Raw genomic sequence first — 22,975 nt, 5'->3', positions numbered from 1 at the left:
CTTAAGATTTCTATTTCATAGGTTGCAAACACCAAGAAAGAAACCGTTTTCAAATGGCTCAAGGATGACGTTCTGTATGAAACGGAGACATCGCCTGACCTGGAGAGGGGAACCTGTCAGCTGCTCATCCCAAAGGTATCAGGCATTGAGTAATACAAGATGAACGCAAAACAAAAACGGCACTTTCAAATAACTCGAAATTCTGCATTCCTCTAATTTGCATCCTGAATTTCAGTGGTTTGCAAAGAAAATGTATTAGAGTTTATTACACTTCCTATTGCTGTACTGATTTTACATAAATATGGAATGTGTTTTATTTGTAGTTGTCAAAGAAGGACCATGGTGAATACAAGGCAACCTTGAAAGATGACAGAGGCCAAGATGCGTCCATCCTTGAAATAGCTGGCAAAGGTAAAAGAAAACCTTTGTTCTGTGAACAAGAAATTCCTTTCACCAACAGGATGCGATGTGTTCTGAAGGCAGGTCTATTTCTAGCCTCAGCTATAGCACACTTTGTTTCTTTAGCAGTAACACTGTACAAGAAAATATATTTGTTCTTTGGCTGCCTTCAGAGTTTTTTCAGTGTTTTAGAACAATGCATGATATTACTCTGGGTTTATATGAAATGTCATTTCGGTCCATCATCAGAAGCCAAGTAGCCCATTACTAATGCAGTTAAAATGATAGAAACACTGAGGCAGTGATTCAGTTAAATGTAGAGTTGGATTTATATTAAGTAAAACGTTCTGGATCCTTGTTTAAAAGTGAATAGGTTAGAAGGATTTATTGCACACATAAGCCTTTTATGGATAAAGATTGCCATTTTAATGATTCGTTTTTCAACTGAACATCACAATTTCCTGTATCCATTTAATTAAACATTGAAAATGCGGCTTTCTGTTAAAATTACATGTCGTAATGGTGCGTATCCCTTCTCATTTTCAGTGTACGACGATATGATTTTGGCAATGAGTAGAGTCTGTGGTAAGTAAATGCCTTTTAATTTTCAAGTCATTTGGGGTGCTGAAATTACTATTTCCTGAGATGGGCAGTCACCGCTGCGAAAGAGGGCACGATGGCGCCCGGTGGGTGTTCTGTGTGAGGCCCTGGATTGAAGGGCAGGGTGGTGATCTGCTGCCCATAAGGCTTTTTCAAGGACTTCCCACAGTTTTGTCTGGAGTTTGAGTTTTACTTTAAGAAACTGTCTGGACTTCCTGATTAGCCACTTCTTCTATCCTGTCTTAGGTTAACTGGCATGATGGCTTTGTACACAATTGCTGTGAGCAGCTTTGTACACGTGTTGAATAGCCGTAATGAATTTTTACACCTCTTACTTTGCGTTGTACACGTTAAACCATATGTTATCTTTACAAATAAATGCCCAGAGGTGGGACTGCTGGATCACATGTCAGTTCAGCTTGTTTTTGGAGGAACCTCTACACTGTTTTTCATAATGGCTGTATTAATTTACATGCCACCAACCGTGCACAAGCGTAGCCTTCTCTCCTTGCCAGTATTTTATCTTTTGTCTTTTTGATAATAGCCATTCTAACAGGTGTGAGATGGTATCTCACTGCAGTTTTAATTTGCATTTCCCTGATGGAGATGTTCAGTATTTTTCATGTATCTGTTGGCCATTTTTCTGTCTTCTTTTGAGAAATATCTGTTCAGATCCTTTGCCCATTTTTAATGGGTTATTTGTTTTCTTCCTGTGGAGTTCAGTTCCTTATGGATTTTAAGTATTAGTCCCTTAGCTAATGCATAGCTTAAATATATTTTTTCTCCCAATCCATGGGTTCTTTCTTCATTCTGTCAATTGTTTCCTTTGCTGTGCAGAAGCTTTTTTAGTTTTGTGCAGTCACATTTATTTACTTTTGCTTTTGCTGCCTTTATTTTTGGCGTCCTATCCAAGTGATCACTGCCCAGATCAACGGGGTGAAGGGTCTCTTTCAAGCTTCCTTCCAGCGGCTTCGCAGTTTCAGGTCTTATGTTTAAGTCTTTTATCCAATTTGAGTTAATTTTCCCTTGTGGCGTAAGTTAAAGCACCAATTTCACTCTTCTGCATGTGGATATTCAGTGTTCCCAGCACCATTTATTAAAGAGACTGTCTTTTCCTATTGTGTCTTCTTGGCATCTTTGTTGAAAACCAATTGACCATCAATGTTTAGTTTTATTTCTGGGCTCTTTATGCTGTTCCATTGGCTGATCTGTCTGTTCTCATGTCAGTGCCATGCTGTTTTGGTTTCTGTAACTATATATTTTGAAATCAAGGAGTGCGATGCCTCCAGCTTTGTTCTTTGTCCTCAAGATTGCTTAGACTTAGGCTTTCCTGATTGCATATACCTTTTAGGATTATTTTTCTTTTTCTTTTTTTTTTTTTGAGATGGAGTCCTTTCCTGTCGCCAGGCTGTAGTGCAGTGGGTCAATCTCAGCTCACTACAACCTCCATCTCCCAGGTTCAAGCAATTTTCCTATGTCAGCCTCCAGAGTAGCTGGGACTACAAGCACGCACCACCACGCCCAGCTAATTTTTTTGTATTTTTAGTAGAGACGGGGTTTCACCACACTGGCCAGGATGGTCTCCATTTCCTGACCGTGTGATCCGCCTGCTGCAGACTCCCCAATTACATGCTTGAACCACTGTGCCTGGCCAAGGATTATTTTTCTATTTCTGTGAAAAACAACATTGAAATTTTGATAAGAATTGCATTAAATCTTTAGATTGTTTTGGGTAGTAAAAATGTGGCTTTACTCTTATACTCATGAAATTATTTTGTGTTAAAATATCTCATAATGTGCCCAAGGGTCACTCATGGATAACAGAACTGACCAGAAGGTCTTGAAGAGTGTGTATAAGGCAAATGCAAAGGGCAGAGTCCTCACTGTGTGCTCGTTACCTCGAGGCAGAGATGCAGCCGCTGAGGGGACATACACATTATGTTGGGAGTTGGATAGGGACAGAGGGGACAGGCCCAGAACTTCCCACATCACTAGGGAACCTTTATTCTCATGGGAAACCGGACACCATGGGCCGTAGTCTCTCCCTGACATATCAGAATGAAAGAAGTGGAAGCCACATTGTCAACACACTCACACCCACACACTTACATCCCCACACTCACACAGCAGTCTCACACACACGATTTCCCACTCTCATACACACACACACCAGTATACCCACACCCGACACACACACTTATACATGCACTCACACGTGAACTCTCACAGACACCCACACACTCATACACACACTCACATACTCATATGGGCACACACTTATGTGGACTCTCACACACCGATGCATAGAGACTCATACACAGGAGCCCTGGGAGGCTGGGAGAGCACTGGGGGAAGCTGATAGAGGCTGGGGAAGCACTGGGAGAGGCTGATGGAGGCTGGGGAAGCCCTGGGGGAGACTGGGGAAGCACTGGGAAAGGCTGATGAAGGCTGGGGGAGCACTGGGGGAGGTTGGGGAAGCACTGGGAGAGGCTGATGGAGGCTGGGGGAACACTGAGGGAGGATGGAGAAGCACTGGGAGAAGCTGATGGAGACTGGGGGAGCCCTGGGGAAGGCTAATAGAGGCTGGGGAAGCACTGGAAGAGGCTGATAGAAGCTGGAGGAACACTGGGGGAGGATGGGGAAGCACTGGGAGAGGCTGATGGAGGCTGGGGGAGCACTGGGGAAGGATGGAGAAGCACTGGGAGAGGCTGATAAAGTCTGGGGGAGCACTGGAAGAGGCTGATAGAGGCTGGAGGAATACTGGGGGAGGATGGCGGAGCACTGGGAGAGGCTGATGGAGGCTGGGGGAGTTGCTTCTGGTCTGTGTGCTTTGCTCTCAGGCTGCTCCGACCCTCCCGTGTTCCGCCTGGTTAGGGTGGTGGTCGTCTCATGAGTCAGTATCAGGGAATTTGAGCGGAGGGAATGGGGTCGGGTGGGGGAATACGGCTCTGCAGTCTGTTAACTTAACCCAGTTCTCAAGCTGTTTTTCAAGCTGTGATTCCTTGAAGGGTGAACTGCTGTCTCCTGGTAGAGGAAACAGAGTCCCACCTGACTGGGGAGGGGAGATGGTGGTCAGGGATCTCTGCTTCTTACAGATTTTCAATAACCCTCTTGTCTGCAGCCGGCCCAGATGCGGGGACCCTCCGAGTCCTGAGCTCACTCCATTCCCTGGGCGCTTCTTGGCTTTCTTAGCCTCGCACAGTTCCCTAGACCTCATGCCCCTCCCTCCACCTCCGGAAGCGCTGTGCATGGGCTCAAAGTCTGCCATTTCCTCCCCTGTTGTCCCTCGGGTTCCTGGGTGCTTTCCTCCCTTGCAGTGGACTAGCGGGGTTTAGGGAGGTGTGGAGGTCCAGGCAGGCAGTACCTCGGCATGACGCGGTGACGCAGCCGCAGGCGGCCGTACTGGGGTGTGACGCTGTGACGCAGCCGCAGGCGGCCGTACTGGGGTGTGACGCGGTGACGCAGCCGCAGGCGGCCGTACTGGGGTGTGACGCGGTGACGCAGCCGCAGGCAGTACTGGGGTGTGACGCTGTGACGCAGTCGCAGGCAGGCAGTACGTCGGCCTGACGCGGTGACGCAACCGCAGGCAGGCAGTACCTCGGCATGACGCGGTGACGCAGCCGCAGGCGGCAATACCGGGCTGTGACGCTGTGACGCAGCCGCAGGCAGGCAGTATGTCGGCCTGACGCGGTGAGGCAGCTGCAGGCGGCAGTACTATGGTGTGACGCGGTGACGCAACCGCAGGCAGGCAGTACCCAGGCGAGACGCGGTGACGCAGCCGCAGGCGGGCAGTACCCAGGCCAGACGCGGTGACGCAGCCGCAGGCAGGCAGTACCTCGACGTGACGCGGTGACGCAGCCGCAGGCAGGCAGTACTATGGCGTGACGTTGTGACGCAGCCGCAGGCAGGGAGTACCCTGGTGAGACGCGGTGACGCAGCCGCAGGCGGGCAGTACCCTGGCGTGACGCGGTGACGCAGCCGCAGAGAGCTTCACGCACGATCTCTTCATTCTTCCCCAACTCTGTCACGGAAGGGGTTTTTATTTATTTATTTTTGGTTGATGTTCTTTGTTTCCTCATGTGCATTTAAGGATAAAAGGAAAACAAAGAGCTTCACCATCACAACCGTTTTTATTTTGGTATTATTTTTTTACATAGTTGGAGTCACAAATAGCGTTCATTTTTTGTTTTTTCCCCCACATATTTTATAATAATTTTTTGTTTTATATAGATGTTACATTCACATTAACTTTTGAAAATAATTACTTATTGTTTCATGAATCACAATATCATGGTTTAAGCTCTTTTCTATTGAGAAATTAATGAGTTTTCGTTACTTTAAATAATTGTACAATGCACATCTTTGGGCAAGAAAAGGCTCTTTCAATATTTAGGAATATGTTCTTTGAGTGAACTAGAAGCACAATAACGACGTAGAAAACTAAGAATAATTTTAAGATTCATAATATAAATTTCAAGTTGCTTACTAAAATGAAAAAATACTATTTAAAATGGCTGTTTGCTACAATATCCTCCGCAACAGTTGGTGACCATCTTATTTTCCATTATCTGTGCTAATTATGTAAATCTAGTTTTCTAGGTAACTGTATGTGAATGTAAATTTCCAAAGGTTGAATATCTGATAATCTCTACCCAGTTCAGAGCTTCTGCGTTCATCAATGCTACTTCCTTATCTTCTCTTTTCTGATATCTGACCCATCGATCACCTACCTCTATCGAATTAGTCTACATTTTTATACCAAGCACACTTTATGTGTTCTCGTTTCTTGCATTTTCTTGTGGCCTCTGGGCTTTCTTCTGCTTTCCTTCCTCTGACCCAAGCTTCACTGGTCTTGAAGAACCAACCGAGGTGCTCCCGTCTCCTTGACTGCCACCTGAAAGAGTCCTGCTAAGTCCTTTTGCGGATTTTCTACAATACTTCAGCGTGGGGTCAACTCACATAGCATTTGCCATGCGCTGTTGTTACTTTGCCTCCTTTTCTTAAGCAAAGCTGCTGAGGGGCAGATGCTGAATCTTTTTAGACAATTCTATGTCTTTCACAGTATTCTGCAAAGAGCTTTTCAGAAAATTCTAGCATGATAAGAGCTTGTTTAATGAATGGATACAGCATGGGAATAAAGTATAAGAATTTGTGCCTGGCCAACTTTATGAGAGACACACGTGTGAACAGGATTGCAGGTGGGGACAGGAGGGCTTGCCGCAGCGACGCCTTCTGTGATCGCACAGCAAGCACTCCTTTTCCTAGATCTGAGGATGTTTTATTTTCTGCAGGGAAATCTGCTTCTCCACTAAAGATACTCTGCACCCCAGAAGGAATACGACTTCAGTGTTTCATGAAGTATTTTACAGAAGAAATGAAAGTGAACTGGCAACACAGGTAAGTGTGACAGCAGCCGATGGAAGCCATGCCGTAGACGGGGCTGTCCAGGGCGCACAGCTGGGACCAGGCGTTCCCTGGGGAACATCAAGGCACTGCCATTTCCTCTCAAAATTTTATAATTTTGAGCAATGATGACAACTTTTAGCTCAGGAAAGGGGTCCCTCATGGCAGTGGGGAGGACGTGGAAGAAGGAGGCAGAGGCGAAATTCCTGACAGTGTTACAGACAAATTTCTCCAATGTCTCAGTCACCAAAGGTGGCTTTGCTAGTAACACACATTTTCTCTGGAAGCAAACAGAGAGCTGAGGCAGAACTAATAAATAATGCGTAGAAACCAGACTCCAAATTTCCAGTCTGTTGGATTCTCACTAGATTTGATTAAAAGTAAAAGGACCAAAACAAGCCCAATCATTAAAATTAAAAAAGGAAGAAAACAAGACTAAGTCTGAAGACACAGCAAGGTTTTCTGTATTTCATGCTTCTCTGGGTTGGTACAGGTCACTGAGAAAACTACCAGAGACTTCTCATGCAATCCATAGCACTGGGCAGGTCCCTGCTACCCTGCCCCGGGGATCTGGTTCCTTCCCAGCCAAAGCACAAGCCAACATCTGAAACAACCAGGTAATCCGCTGGCTGAATTGAGGAGTCCCCGAAAACAGGACTCGCATCAGGGTCACCAACCCCTTAGACATCACTGCAGATAAAAGTGGACTTCAGGTGGGTGGGAAGTACAGACAGAGCAGGGACCGTGGCTTTTCATCGATCTCTTCGCTTTCCAAAGGATGATGTGTTCAGGCCAATTATTTGATGGTGTCAAGGCACCCAAATGTTAACAGCCCTAATATCACTGGTTTGCTTAGGTGACTGTATTTGTAAGTAAACTCAAGTGTTGAAAGCGTATATGTTCTTAGCTTTTTTTCCTATTTCAGTTTTGACATACTATGCTTTCATCTTGTAATGGAGTCAGTACATCCGTGCTTGGAATCTCGCACTTCTTTTAAGTTTACTAGTCTGGTATTCAAACTCAAATGAAGTCACTATAGATCCCATGTTAAGGGATTTGTTAGGAAAGTGTATTAAAGGCAGGGTCTTTTTAAAAAGGACTGTGATAACAGGAGCTTACAGGACTGGAACTCTGGTGTGTTTTTGTGATATAGTTGTTTATCAGGATTTATTTTGTAGGACAATGAGTAAATCTATGTTTCTAGCTGAATCAAACCTTCCCCTGGAAAAGGAGAATTAATCATCAGCATCTTTGAGCTTCCTTGTTATTTACAGCGTATTGTCTTGCTGTGAGTTGTACACAGTTGTAATGTGTGTCCTGCCATCCGTCGTAAACATGTTCATCTTCTGGGAGAGGCCACCACCCTCTTCAGCCTTGTGGGGTTTGTAGTACAGGCCATGCACTGTGCTGGGTCTGGGAGGTACGGAGATTAAACACACGTCCACACACAGGATTAAACACATGCCCTGTGTATGTGTGTGAACACACAGGAAATGTGTGTGTCGCTATAGGTAGTGTCAGTGTTAACAAGCAGGTGCGTTGTGTTACACATTCAACGCTTGTTATTTTATCTACTCCTCACAAATGCCCTGTGAGTTAGGTATTTATGCCCACATTTTATAGATGTGGAAACTGGGGTTCAGGGAGAGACACATGTCATTTTGTCAGTCACAGCCCTACTAAGTGAAAGAGCAGGGATTAGAATGCTGGCTGGTCTGGTTCTAATCAGTGCTCTCCCAAGAAGCTCCAAGCCCATTGGAGGAGATGGGTCCTGGACAGGCAGGCAGATGGGGGCACAGCTCATGCATCTGACTCTTCAGTGACCCTGGATCAGTAGAAAGCATCCCTAGATACAAAAAGGGAAGGAGGTGTTATTGTAAATTCCACAGACTTGTAAAAGTAACATTATTTCTCTTTTCTCTTCCCCAAACAAATTCATTATACAACAAAACAGGCATTTCTTTAGCACCTTTGTAACTAAACTATAACTTTAAGACCTTAACTTCTTACTATTTGACTATTAAACAACGTGAAACTATATTAGGTAGCCATTATGTATGATTGTAATTCACTGCTTGATGACTAAATGCGTTCTTACTAGATAGCAACTGGAAAAAAAGAATAATACGAAAATTTGTTGGAAAATTTGTTGAAATATACTTTAGCCATTTGAGGCTAAATAATTCACTTCACAAAACCTATGAAACCAGGGAATGCAGCTGCCAAAGACTGGTGCTGTGGGTCCTGGAATATTTTGTGTTAATGGGTGACATGGAATCAATAGAGTGCAATGAGAATTTTGTGAAATGCAGACATAAGCAAAGACAATTGTTCTTTAGTTAAAAATGCTGAGTAATACATCAGAGGCTATAGAAGATGTCACTTTAAGGGAAGGTTAGAAACTTAATCAACATGAGTTAGAAGCAGGCAAAGAGGAATTCAGCAAAAATGTTCTTCAGAAAAGAGATTTTGTCCTCCTACTCAAAAGTGAGATTAATATATCATCTAGACATGGCTAGATCTCAAATTCTTAACATATTGACCACTGAAGTCTTGAAAGTTTCTCAGAAACTAAAGAAATTTCAGTCTCTCTTTCTCTCTCTCTCTCTCTGTTTTTGAGACAGAGTCTTGCTCTGTCACCCAGGCTGGAGTGCAGTGGTGCCATTCTAGCTCATGGTAGCCTTGATTTCCTGGGATCAAGTGATTCTCCTGCCTCAGCCTCCTGAGTAGCTGGGATCACAAGTGCGCACCACCATGCCTGGCTAAGTTTTAGATTTTTTGTAGAGACGGGGTCTTGCTATGTTTTCTAGGCTGGTCTTTAACTCCTAGGCTCAAGTGATCCTCCTGCCTTGGCTTCTTAAAACCCTGGAATTACAGGCATGAGCCACCTCACATGCTCCACAGTGTCTTTATGGCATAAAAATAAGAGCATGCTTCAAACTCCAAATGTGTATTTTAATTCAATTCAGGAGATTCCACACACAGAGCCTGGCTTTGTAAATGCTCTCCTAAAATCTCAACTAAATTGAACTAACTGGGAGGAGAGAGGCCTGCCTGACACCCCAGGCGCCTTCCCTGGCATATTTTCATCCTTATGTCCACAGGGTGGGAGGGGTCGTGGCTGGCCGTGTCTCCAGTGGGAAGGGCTGGGCTGTGATGGGGCCTTTGCTCTGGCCTGGGGGTGGCATCAGCTGATGTGTGGGCTGCCTTGCGGTCCTGGGAAGGGCTGGGGCAGTGATGGGGCCTTCGCTCTGGCCTGGGGGTGGCTTCAGCCAACCTGTGGGCTGCCTTGCCGTCCTGGCCTGTGACAGCTGCAGGGGTGGGAGCTCCAGGTGTGTCCAGTCCCCTCTCAGAAAGCACAGGACATCTCCCGTTCTCTGCATGTGTTCTGATGTTCACTATTTAGACAGCAGTAGCAAAAGGCTGCTGGGTATGTTAAGGTCCCTGCAGGCTGTCCCGTCTTGTGGGGCTCTTCCCGAAGGAGGTCTGCATTCCTCAATACTGTCTTCTCCAGCCTAGAAGCAAATATTTCCTAGCTTTTGGGAATTTTCCTGTTTTATCTACATTTCCCTTCAAAAGGGGAGCAGGATCTAGGTGGAGTTCGCTTGAATGTCAGACCGCACTGAGAAGAGCGAAAGTCTGCCTTTCCAGCTCTGACACCACAGTGCTGTTGAAACCTTAGGGCTATCATCAATAACAACCTTCAGTGGACTCAACAGAAGCACTGCCTCTGAGGCTGCAGCTCTGTTCTTGTGCTTCCATCTACCTGCCTCTGTCAGTCGTTATTATTATAATTTTTTAGTTTTTATTTTTTTGATTCGGAGTCTTGCTCTGTCACCCAGGTTGGAGCACAGTGGCGTGATCTCGGCTCACTGCAACCTCCGCCTCCTGGGTTCAAGTGATTCTCCCGCCTCAGCCTCCCGAGTACCTGGGATTACAGGCACGTGGCACCACACCCGGCTAATTTTTGTATTTTTAGTAGAGACGGGGTTTCACCATGTTGGCCAGGCCGGTCTCAAACTCCTGACCTCAGGTGATCAACCCACTTCGGCTTCCCAAAGTGCTGGGATTACAGGCATGAGCGACCACGCCTGGTCTCTCAGCCATTATTGATCTTAGTTTTTAGATTTTTGCACTTGTGTTAGTTCCAACCATTTATTTTACTATATATAATATTCAGTTACAAATATATAATATTTCTAAATCGTTCACTGTGAAATAATTTTAGACTCAAAAAAGTTGGGAAGAAAGTATGGCGTTCCCTTATATCCTCCATCCTCTTCCCCTCAGGTTAACGTCTTGTCTAGCCACCTTACAACCATCAAAACCAGGAGCTGAATGATGATGTAATGCTATTAACTCCGCTTCAGACCAGTTCAGATTGCACCTGTTTTTCCAGGAATGCCCTTTTCCGTGTTCTCGTGTTGAATCTCAGGTCCCATGTTGCAATCAGGTGTCCTGGCTCCTGGTTCCCCCCTGTCTAGGACAGTTCCTCAGGCTCTCCTCGTCTCTCTTGGCCTGGGTGCCTTGAAGCCATCTGTTTGTCACTTTGAAGCATGCCCCTCCATCTGGGTTTATCTGGTGTTTCCCATGATTGGGTCGGTGACTCAGTTTTAGCTGGAATACAACAAAAGCCATGCTGATATCTGATCACTGGGTTAAGGCAATGTCTGCCCTGTCTCTTCTTGGGAACGTTATTATTTTTCCCTTGGTAATTAGTAAATACTTTAGGACTTGGCAAGTCTCTTGTCCCCCCGCAGACCTGTGTGCTGAGATTTGAGGTTCAGCAGTGAATCTGGCCTGCAGCACTGATTTCTGAGGGGCTGGGTAGAGGATAATCTTCTAGTTCCCTCTTCCCCCTATGTTTGTTCTGCTGGGAGGCGCTGGCCTCTCCTCTGTGTACCTCCTCATTCAGCTGCTCGGCTGCAGCCGTTTGGACTCAGGGATGCTGATTTTATTTTGTGAGCTGTTACTTTGCTCAAATTGTTCCAGCTCTGGCCTTTGGGAGCTCCTTCCGATTGACACCTGCTTGCTCCAGCGTGCGTGCCTGCATCTTCTTAGCAGCAATGTCTTATTTTCTGAGTCCGTAAAACATTCCCAACTCATCTTGTATTTTCTGCCCCAGTTCTACAATCCCAGAAGCCCTGGCTCCTGGACCAAGGGTGGCATCAGAGACTGTCAGTGTCTCAGGGAGCCGCGGGTCTTACACGCTCTGGAGACAGGACTGGGTGACATGTGGGTGCACACGGAGGCACACACTTGTACATCCGTGTCCACTTCTGCGTCTCACCATCTGTGTACTAGAATCTGATAGGATCCCAGTCCAGTCCAACTCCACAGGCTTCATTCAAGCCTTGCCCCTTTCCTGAGCTGTAACTCGGTTCCCCAGGGAGAAGCCTGGCTCTCATCTATTTTTTTTTTTTTTTTTCCTAATCCTAGTATTTACATCAAGCAGTTTAGAATTAGTAACTCGTATCTCTGTGAGAAAGAAATGTGCAAACTAGAGTTCAGTGTTTCCTGCAATTAATTCCTTTCATCTTTAGCCATACAGTATCAAATCAAAATATTGCTTTCCAAAGCTACTATATTTCTTTGTGTTCTGGGTGATAAGCAATTCATTTGCAACATCGTTATGTTGGTTTGTTACTGTTCGTATTTTCTTTTGGGTTCCCCTTGCTTTCACCCTGATGTTCCTCATTTATTTTGGGAAATGTGAAAGGCAGTGTGGTTGCAAGAGTCTGAACTACAGAACTTGAGCCCAGACCTTCCCTCCTCCTCCCTGCTCACCTGCCTCCATGCCCCTTACCTGTCTCCTTCCCACCTACCCTGTCACAGGCGACCGAACTGCTGGTTACTTTTGCACGAAGGAGCAGAAACGTGTGCTTTCTTCTATTCTCCACTGTCTTGTATTAATACAAACTATTTTCACTTTAATTTGGAATGAAGGAATTTGGTCATGTTTTGTAATCAAGTAATACGAAGGAGAGGTTTTGTCATATTGGGCTCATTTATGTCTCAAACAACAATAATAATAATTTAAAAATCCCTGTATGTCCAAGTCATTGTCTAGGTAAGACAACAGTTATAATTAATTCAGCAACCAGATAGTCAAAGAAATGAACAGCTATTTTTGAGCACTAGGACGTGTTTGGCCCTCTTTTAAGTTGCTCGTTCAGGGGAAGCCAAATGAGAGGGCGTGGGGTCTAGGGTGAGACCCTGAAGCTGGGAGTAGGAAGCTGGAAACCAGCATTTGCCCTCAAGGTGAGCAGCCAGGGTTGCAGACATCAGGGACAGCAGGAGCCTCTGCTAATGGTTGTCCATGTTCTGTGAGTGACTTTGTCTGAGTTATATTGAGGGAACAGACTTAGAACCCAGTCCAAGAGAAGTGTGTGTGATGCAAGAGAAGCCAGGGTCAGGACACCAACATGGGCAGCTCGAGGCTGGGATTGGGGTTTAAGACAGGCTCCCGATCCCAAGCTCACGGCTACCTTTCTGCAGCTGCAGCTCAGGGAAGGGTAGTGTCCCAGCTGCAGGCTGTGGGGTCCTGGCTCAGGGCATCTCGCATGCGTGCATGTTTACCCAGATCCCAGGGTGGCAGCGGAGGCCGCAGCTGTGACGAAGGAGGTGGGGCCAGAAGCATGTGGGTTCTGAGAAGGGCACCAAGTGGGCCAGTGTGTGATCTGGTGTTCAGTGGACACCATTCCTTCATTACAGTGGTTTTTACCCTTTGTCACTGGCTGAGATTTGGGTTCAAGTGTTCTTTCCCCAAATTGTGTGGCTGTTGTAAAGAATCCCTCATTGAAGTAGAGGGTCACTTTTTAAACGTGAAACTTGAATGATAAGTCTCCAAAGGCCTAGGGCCGTCAACGTGAGGCCAGTGAAGCAGTTGTTTGCAGTGGGGCCCTTGTCTTCACTGCTGCCCAGCCAGTGTGTCCAGTTACACCAAAGCCAGGAGGCCGGTTGGACACATTTACGGCCATTTTATGAATGCTCGTGTGAAGGCGTACCTTTTTCCCTTGTCACCTATATAAAAATAAAATTATCTTTCTTTTGTCTATAAGCAAGTTGCTAATTGTGTGAGTAGAACGGATCACCATCGGAATGGGACATAGTCCAGCAGAACATAAACGCCGCAAAGGCTAAAATGCCACCACTTCATGAAGCATTTGCAAGGTGACTTAGCGGCCCAGTGAGTTTCACCTGTTGGACAAAGCTGTGTGCGATGTGGCTGATACAGTGGAAACTTCACTAGCTTTTCTTCATGGCTCCAAGTCTAAACAGTGAGATTTCGGGAATGTTTGCAGTTTTACCCCATGGAAGAAATTCTAGTCTCTCTCTCTTTCTCACACACACACAAACACACATACACACACACAGAGCAGAGGTTTGAACATCTTCGTCTATACATCTAGGATGCAACAGGTTTGGCACATAATTTAGCTCTTTGAAGAAGACATATTTGAGTTAATGGAGATCAAGAAAACGCTGTCTTCTCCCTAACACTCACGTGGCATGTGGGAGGATGAGCTCACACAGGGGGATGAGCTCACACAGGGGGATGAGCTCACACAGGGGGATGAGCTCACACAGGAGGATGAGCTCACACAGGGGGATGAGCTCACACAGGGGGATGAGCTCATACAGGGCGGCAGCGATTGTTGCATCCTCTCAGTGAGACTGACCAGCGTCAGCACAAACACAGCGTTTGGTGCAGGATTCAAGACACCAGGCATGACAAAAATCGTCCCTTTATCCACAAGCAGGGAGCTCATCACAAGTCCCCAAGCAGCGTCCAGGCTTTGCAGGGCAGGGAAGCAGGGTGGGGCCGGGCAGGACCGAGGGCCTTATTGATGTGTGGAGTCTCAGGCTGGAATCCTGCTCCATGGGTCTTTGTGTGTGCAGGAAGCACATATAGCCAAGTTGGCAGTGCCTGGTTGTGTGTGTGTGTGCGTGCATTTGTTAGAACTTTGACCCTCATCAGTTCCAACAAGAGAGGGTGACAAGATGACTAAGGCCCATCAGTGTTGGCAAAACAAGTTTTTCTGACTCTCACCGGAAGAATTCCACACCCTTGTTGAACCCTGTTTCCTTGGATGGGGTACATTTAGTCAATAAATGATTACAGCGGGCTCAGTTCCCCACTGATCTGTAATTTCCAATCCGCCGATTGGTCTGTGAAGTGTTCAGCTGTAAGTGCATATGGGCGGGGGGTGGGGGGGATGAAGAAGTCTTTCTTCATCAAGCTGTGATGTCCCTACAGTGTGTCAGTGTCTCTTTACCTTCAGGTCTCTGCACAGATGGGCTTTCTTGCTGCTGCTCGCATGCCAGGGTTTGGGATTGACTGGCTAATCCGCTGCTTGGTATATGTTCTGTGCAAGGTTTTTCTTTTCTGCAGAGCTGAGAATCACCGTGTAAAGTCTAATTTCCCTTTTGTACACAGGGATGAGTAGGTCTGAGTGCTGGAATGGCCCATCAGTCACTTTAGTACTGGCGACCTGCTGTGAGCTCACAGGACGGCCGGTGTGGCCACTGATGCTCACCTGCCCTTGGCCACACCACGGATGGAGAACCTGGCGAGTCCGTGTCGCCTGGAATGTGAGCGCCAGCCTGCAGCTTGCAAACGTGGCACTGTCGGCCTGGCCGTCTCTGGCTTCTGAGTGCTGGGGTCCTGGGGTCCTGGCCTTATCGCTTCTCCTTCCCTCTCCTCCCCACGCAGCCCCTGCTGACTGTGGACTGAGAGCAGCTGGGCAGAGCATGGGGCTGTGTTGCAGGGTCAGCCTTTGTGAGGCTCCCGGGTCAGCAACGTACAGAATTCCAGATGTGGGACTGAGATTCCTGAAGGATTGGCCGATCCGATTCTCCTGCTGCTTTCCAGGGAGGGGCAGCTCATGGGAAAAGGGAGATAATTAACATACTGTGAAGGGCTAAAGGGGTCCCTTTTACATTATGTGCGTTCTAACACCGTTTTTAAAAGTTTAGGTAGAAATCAAGTGCTCACACTGCCCTGCCTTCTAAGGCAGCACGAGCTCGTCCCTCATTGGCAACAGGGGAGGCCGACCTGATGATTGTAGACAAATGTGTATCAATTATGTTCCAGAGTTGCTTCAATAGATGTTGATCATATCTTCTTGGATTCCTAAAACAACCCCACATGGGCAGTGTTAGATCCTCCCTTCTCTGTCCAGGATCCGAGACGCTAAGTCTCAGGCCGAAGCCCATCCCACAAAACCATCCCTGGGAGCAGCCGTTCCGTCCTCTCTGGCTTAGTGTGCACCAGGATCCTGCTGTGCCCTCATGGAGCTCCCACTTGCTATCTGGACAAACTCGATTCTGACACACACTGCCGGCACCACCACCAGAGACCAGGACACAGAGCCAAGCATTTATTTTTACATATATACTTTTTGAGACAGGGTCTCACTCTGTCGGCCAGGCTGGAGTGTGATGGTGTAATCACAGCTCACTGCAGCCTTGACTTTCTCTGGCTCAGGCAGTCCTCCTGCCTCCGTCTCCTGAGTAGCTGAGACTACAGGTGCTTGCCACTATGCCCGGCTAATTTTTGTGTTTTTGTAGAGACAGTCTTGCTTTGTTGTCCAGGGTGGTCTCAAACTCCTGGGCTCATGTGATCCTCCTACCTCGGCCTCCCAAAGTGCTGGGGCTACAGGCATGAGCCACTGCACCTGGCCCAAGCTGTGCATTTATTATAGGCTTAAGATATATTTGTTGAAGGGAAGAATAACAGAAAAAGGCTATGATGGTGAGGAGGGCTGGAGAATTCTTTTTCCTGATGGAACTCAAGGCATTCTGGGTTGCCGGCAAGGGTAATGAAAGATGCCACAAGCACCACAGCTGGCTCTCTGTGCAGCTGACACAGCCCGTTTCCCTGAGCTCCAGCTGCTCTGGAGCTGGTGCCTGAGAGAAACGGGTCCACATTCCAGCTCTTGTGTGGCCCTGGAGTCAGTCCTGTTTTCATGCGCCCGTGACTACGACTTCCACAAATCTCTCAGGCTCCCTCTAAACTGAAGTAATGTTGGGAAATAACTTATACACATTTGTCTGCAGTAAACAGGTTGGCCTTATACGTTGCAGATATGGGAATCTTAGAAGGCAGGAATGGTATGAGCACCTTGTTTTTATCTAAACTTTAAAAAATTGTGGCATGATACACATACTGTAAAAGTTAACATTTTAACCATCTTTAAGGGTACTGTTCAGTGGTGTTAAGTACATTCACATCATTGTGTAGCCACCACCACCACCCAGGACCTTTTCATCCTCCCAAACCGAAACTCTGTTCCCATTAAACCCTCACTCTCCGTTCCTCTCCCCCAGCCCCTGGTACCCACAGTTCTACTTCCTGTCTCTGTGAATCTGACTACCTAAGCCCTTCATAGGAGTACATGTTTGTCTCTTTGTGACAAGCTTATTTTATTCAGCAAAATGTCCTTAGGGTTCATCCACATTGCAGCAGGCGTTGGGATTTCCCTCATGTATTTTTGGGCCACAATCTGTTGATCCACTCATCACCAATGGACGCTTGGGCTGCTTCCCCACCAGGGCTGTCGTGAACGATGCTACTAAGGATGTGGTGTGACAATCTCTCTCCAAGACCCTGCATTCAGTTCTTCAGGGCATCTACGGAGAAGTGCAATTAATGGATCATATAATAGTTCTAGATTTAATTTTTTGAGGAACTGCCATACTGTATAGAATAATGTTAAGTCCATTATGTTGTGACAAGTATATATTAAATAATAATATACCTTTGAAAATTAAGATACATTTAATGTTAGAAGGTTTTCAGATCTGATTTACTGATGTGGTCAATACATTCATAACAGCCAGAATAATCTATTGTGATATTGGCATCAGCAAGTTAGAGAAGGCTGTCACAGCAGCAGGACATTGCCCCGTAGACATTGTGCATGTGACATGGAGACCCTAACTTGGATACGTTCCTGTTGCTATTTTAAAGAGATGCTAAGATCTCATCCAGTGAGCATATGAGAATCGGGGGGAGTGAAGAGATGGCCTGGCTGCAGATATGTGAGCCGACGGAGAAGGATAAAGGAAAATACACTTTTGAGATTTTTGATGGCAAAGATAACCATCAACGCTCCCTCGACCTGTCTGGACAAGGTAAGAGAATTCTTCTTTAGCATTTAATAATCTCTATTTAGAAATCCATTTAGATGCTGAAGGGAGGGAATACGATATGAATACAGGAGACAATATGAATTTACGATTTTCATTTAGAGAAAATGAAAAAATCACTTTATTCATTCTTTCAGTATATCAGTTTTCATGAACCAGATTCACTGGTAGAATATTTGAGTGAATAAATAAAATCTGAACACTGAAATGGTTACTAACATAAGAACTATTTCCTTACAGCTTTTGATGAAGCATTTGCAGAATTCCAGCAACTCAAGTAAGATTTGTGTATTTGGTTACTATGATATCATCCTGGGGGCAGTTGAGTCCCAGTCAATTTGGCTGCATGTGGGAATCTGTATGGAAGCCTGGGTGGCCCAAAGAAAGAGCCATTCCTGGGACAGAAGTGGCAATTTAAGCAATGCAGTATGTGGAGGGGTGGGCATTCTCCTAAACCAGAAATGCGTTTATCAACGGACTGTCCAGGGTCATCGGAATCCCGGATGAATTTCGAAAATCATTATTGTAAGAGTTGAAGAAAGAGGAAAGAAACACGCAAAGCAGCTTAACAGTCAAAGACAGATTTATTTTGGAGAATAGACCTGAGTGGTGCTTCTGGCAGATTTCGGTCAGAAGCACTTTCTCTTACAGACTAAGGGTATTTAAAGGTTCTGGTTCAGGCTAGGAATGTTTCTGTGTGAAGGAGAGTTTTTTTGTGGGGTTGGAATGCCTCTGGTTGGAGGGGAGGTTATCTAAGGGTTGGAATGTTTTTGATTGGAGGGTAGGTTATCCCAAGGTTGGTATGTTTTTCGTTGGAGGTGTCATTTGTGGTTTATGGTCATGCTGACGTTAGCCTTTAAGCTGATGTTTTTGAGCTGGACTTAGGCGATTTCTAATCAAGGAAAACTTAAAATGGCGATGCTAGTCCAAGATGGTGATGCTGCTGCTGTCAATTATCATCAGTCTGCACATTACACAGAGCAACTTTTTAAGGAAAATTCAGGGTTTTCAAATGCACGATCGAGTTTTCGCACATCCAAAGCTGACCACAGTCCTTGGCCTGTGCTAGCTTATTTAATAAACATTTGTTGATTGGGTACAGGGATGAGCAAGATAGATCAGAAACTGACAAGTTCCAAAAATATCTCAAGTCTCTGGTGAATTTGTGGAAAAAAAAAAAAATCTCTTCAACCGGTGAACTGGAATGCTAAACTTTTCTGTGGGTTTTAGCATCTAGATAATAGGGCATTTTCCACCTCAAAATGGGCAGTGGGAACCATCAGGAAAAAGCGATGATATCCATGCTGGGATCCTGTGATCTGAACGTGTTCCTCTAAGAGAATGCAGACGTATTTCCTTCTTTCTTTTGCTCTCATCGCTAGTGAGTCTCTCAGCTGTACATTTTGTTGGAAGTACTTTCTCATACTCTCTTTTCGTTCTCTCCTCTCTGTCCCCTTTAACTTTTAGAGCTGCTGCTTTTGCAGAGAAGAGTAAGTACCTGTTAGATTGTAACCAGGATGGTAAATTGTTTTGGGTGGGGCAAAAAGGTCTATATTTTAGAGTACCAACTTTGTGTATTAAATAATAACCAGCAACCCCCCACCCTGATGTAACAATGCTAGCAACACTGCACCCTGTCCTGGAGCCCCACGTCCTGCACTACTGGTCCCTGCACTGCTTTTGGCCTTAGCCCCGTCACCCCTCGGGCCCCCACTTTCACTCCTGTCCTCCGTCTTCCCTTGCAGAATCTGCAGCCCAGACACCCAGGGCCCTTTCACTTTTCTTTCCCTTCCCTTCCATTCCCTTCTCTCCCCTCCCCTCCCCTCCCCTCCCCGCCCCCTCCCCGCCCCCTCCCTTCCCCCTCCCTTCCCCCTCCCTTCCCCCTCCCTTCCCCCTCCCTTCCCCCTCCCTTCCCCCTCCCCTTCCCTCCCTCCCCCCTCCCCTTCCCTCCCCTCCCCTTCCCTCCCCTCCCCTCCCCTCCCGTCCTCCCCTCCTCCTCCCCTCCCCTTCCCCTCCCCTTCCCTCTCCTCCCATCCTCCTCCCCTCCCCCCCCTCCCTCCCCCCCCCCTCCCCTCCCCTCCCCTCCCCTCCCCTCCCCCTCCCCCCCCCCCCCCCTCCCCCTCCCCTCCCCCTCCCCCCCCCCTCCCCTCCCCCCCCCCCTCCCCTCCCCCCCCCCCTCCCCTCCCCTCCCCTACCCTCTCTTCCCTTTGCTTCCCCTCCATTCCCCTCCCCTCCCCTCCCCTCCCTTCCCTGTCCGTGTCCCTTTTTCTCTTCTCTTCTCTCTTTTTCTTTTTTTTTTGACAGAGCCTTGCTCTATCACCCAGGCTGGAGTGCAGTGGCGTGATCTCGGCTCGCTGCAACCTCTGCCTCCTGGGTTCAAGCGATTCTCTTGCCTCAGCTTCCTGAGTAGCTGAGATTACAGGCACCTGCCATCATGCCTGGCTAGTTTTTGTAGTTTTAGTAGAGACAGGGTTTCACCATGTTGGCCAGGCTGGTCTCTAACTCCTGACCTCAGATGATCTGCCCACCTCGGCCTCCCAAAATGTTGGGATTACAGGCGTGAGCCACCACGCATGGCCAGGACCCCTTCACTTTCTGCCCAACTCGGACAGACGCGGCTCTCCAGGCTTTCAGTCCTTGGTGAATTCTTCACCCTTCAAGACCGGCCCCTATCTCACATTTCCTCTGGAGTGTTTCACCCCCGGCCCCTTCACAGAGTCTATTATCTCCTCACCTACCTTCCCTTGGCTTTGGTTTATCCCTCAACTGTCAACATATAAATCTTTTTCTTTGGTGCTCTCTCTCCTGGGCATAAACTCCTCCCCATGTTCACCTTGGTACCCGCTGCTGCTTACACGGCCCCCGCTCGGTGGGAACGCCCCACAGGTGTTTTCCCAACTGAGGCGCTTTCCCTTTCCCATTGCAGATCGTGGCAGGTTGATTGGCGGCTTGCCTGATGTGGTGACCATCATGGAAGGGAAGGTGAGGATTCTAAACTCGGCCAGGGTGGGGTGTCAGCGCGGTGCAGTGCACGCAGCCCCTCCTCTTGGGGCAGAGCAGAGGGAACCCAGCGAGGGGCTTCTGTGTCCTCACTCAGCCTGCAGGGAACCCAGAATCCCCCCCACTTTCCTGCCCCTCCTCGACGGCCTGGGATAACCCCTGTATTCTCCAAGGAAGGAATCGCGTAACATTCTGAATCCACAAACCTGTGGTCACAGGAACACATCGTGCCACTTGGGCACCTCAAGGCAGGTGCTGTGGCTATGGGTGTTTCTAGGCCCTCAGGGTCTGCCGGGGTCTGGTGCCACCTGCCCCTGTGGCCATTCACCCAGAGGAGCAAGTGCAGGACGAGGCGGCCACACCCGCCGTGGCCTGCCTGCCTGTGTGAAGGTGCAGGCCCCCTCTTCCCATGTGAGAGAACACAGCTTTTACTACACGGAAGAAGAAAATCTCTGCTCCCACTCTCAAGGTCACTGTGGAACACGTGGTGGAAGCCGCTTACTGGAGTGTAATTTGTTGCCTGTCAGGAGAATTATTGATATCTAATTGATACTTCTCTGGTTGCTTCAGTGGGTCTAACTCAATGTCACAGGGACAGAGATACTTGAGAGAATTTTATTAGGCCAGAAGACAAAAGTGTATAGACTTCTTCTTTAGCAGTTAAAGGAAAAGCCTAGAGAGCCTTGAGATGTCATCTTAGGATGTAATTGAGAAATTAGCAATCGTTTCACTTTATCCTAGGCTGAAAGCATATTTTAACTAAGCTTCAAGAATGCATTTTTTTTGCCTCCGGTTTACCAGTTATAAGACAATATATTCATGGGGTCCGCCAGAGGAACTGGTAAGAGGGACCCATACGTCTAAATAGAAAGGAATTTGGGAGCAGGCTGGATATATCTACTATAAAACATAGAGCTTAATTAAATTACTTTCAAATTAGTTAATTGACTTAGGCTATGGGTAAAAGCTGAGAATAAATAGGACATGTGTTCACTGATTTTTTTATGAGCTCCCCTGTGACACAGTGAACCTGTTCCCTACTGTCCTCTGGCTGCTCTGTCTAGAGTGGTGCTTATGTACATAAAGCCTTGTTGCTAAACAAACCATTGAAGGACCAGTACGTGTCACTGAGTGTGACCTGGAGCACACCGTCTGAGGCGGTGATAGGACTTTCCCTTTTCTAACTCTTCCTTCTCCACCAACCTCTTCCTTCCGAAGACCTTGAATCTCACCTGCACGGTGTTTGGAAACCCCGACCCCGAAGTGGTTTGGTTCAAGAACGACCAGGACATCCAGCTCAGCGAGCACTTCTCGGTGAAGGTGGAGCAGGCCAAGTACGTCAGCATGACCATCAAAGGCGTGACCTCTGAGGACTCGGGCAAGTACAGCATCAACGTGAAGAACAAGTATGGCGGGGAGAAGATCGATGTGACGGTGAGCGTGTACAAACATGGGGAGAAGATCCCGGACGTGGCCCCACCCCAGCAAGCCAAACCCAAGCTCATCCCGGCGTCTGCCTCGGCGCCAGGCCAGTGAAGGCGTTTTCCCGGCCTGGAGAGGGGAAAATATGCTTGGCAGAGATAGGAGTGCTGTGTGCTTGTTCCAGAGGAGCAGCTGGCGTCCGAGTGGCGTCCTGTGTGGGCCGGTAGTTGATCACACATTGTGCTTTTGATTTTTGCGTTTGGTGATGATTATACCCGTCTAAGGGAGAAAGCTAACATTTTCCACAAGACAGAACAAAATGTTTACACGAGGGTAGACGGCAGGCACCTGACAGAGAGGGGGTTGGCAGATTACACACTAGCATTTGCACGGGTGTGGGCACATGGGCGTGGCACCCGGACGTGTGGAGCATGTGGCGGTCTGTGTGAAGCCGCCGAGAAGCTGCCGTGCTGCTCTTTGGGAGCTGCGGGATCTAGCAGCTCTGAAATCTTGGCTGTGGAGCCTTTGAAGCATGTGTTACCTGGTTAAGCTTGTTTTTTCTTGCTTTAGGCAAATAAAACTTTAAAAAATCACCTTGTTGTGGTTTTCCTGTACCAAATCACACCTACCTGCACCTGCTCACCCTCCTGGCTTGTTTAATTATGGGGTATCATGCACTTTCATGGCTGGTGGGGTGCAGACAGCGCACTCACACTCCAGAGGGCAGGGCATGATGAATCACACCTCCAAAGCCCCTCCGACCTGCGGGGCGGGGCTGCCAGCCCCAAGCGGCACCCAAGACAGCACCAGTCTTAAGAAGTGTGCATTTTGTGCAAGGCTTAGAAAGGTCACCTAGTGATTATACCACAGGGAAAACAAAATGCATAGATGGCTCTGTTCTTTTTTAGTGTGCTAATGAATTAGGAAGGGATATCAAAAGAAAAAAGGCACTCATTTGGAATGATCACTGTAGTAGCCATGGAGGAAAAATAAAAAC

General features: G+C 47.3%; 1 protein-coding gene across 2 annotated transcripts in view; it reads left to right on the top strand.

Annotated features, from left to right (window-relative positions):
* Positions 1-22,586, top strand: part of MYOM2 (myomesin 2) — a 101,044-nt gene extending 78,458 nt beyond the window's left edge. For both annotated transcript variants that reach the window (XM_050802609.1, XM_050802610.1), the window contains exons 29-37: positions 22-135; positions 324-411; positions 946-984; positions 6,291-6,396; positions 17,378-17,541; positions 17,797-17,833; positions 19,024-19,046; positions 20,483-20,538; positions 21,775-22,586. In XM_050802609.1, the coding sequence (XP_050658566.1) occupies positions 22-135; positions 324-411; positions 946-984; positions 6,291-6,396; positions 17,378-17,541; positions 17,797-17,833; positions 19,024-19,046; positions 20,483-20,538; positions 21,775-22,092 (945 nt within the window). In that variant the 3' untranslated portion in view covers positions 22,093-22,586. The remainder of the gene's footprint in view (positions 1-21; positions 136-323; positions 412-945; positions 985-6,290; positions 6,397-17,377; positions 17,542-17,796; positions 17,834-19,023; positions 19,047-20,482; positions 20,539-21,774) is intronic.
* The last annotated feature ends 389 nt before the right edge of the window (positions 22,587-22,975 follow it).

The sequence above is a fragment of the Macaca thibetana genome, chromosome 8 (assembly GCF_024542745.1).
Source record: "Macaca thibetana thibetana isolate TM-01 chromosome 8, ASM2454274v1, whole genome shotgun sequence".
Taxonomy (NCBI): Eukaryota; Metazoa; Chordata; class Mammalia; order Primates; family Cercopithecidae; genus Macaca; species Macaca thibetana.
This window is presented reverse-complemented; position numbering and strand designations above follow the sequence as displayed.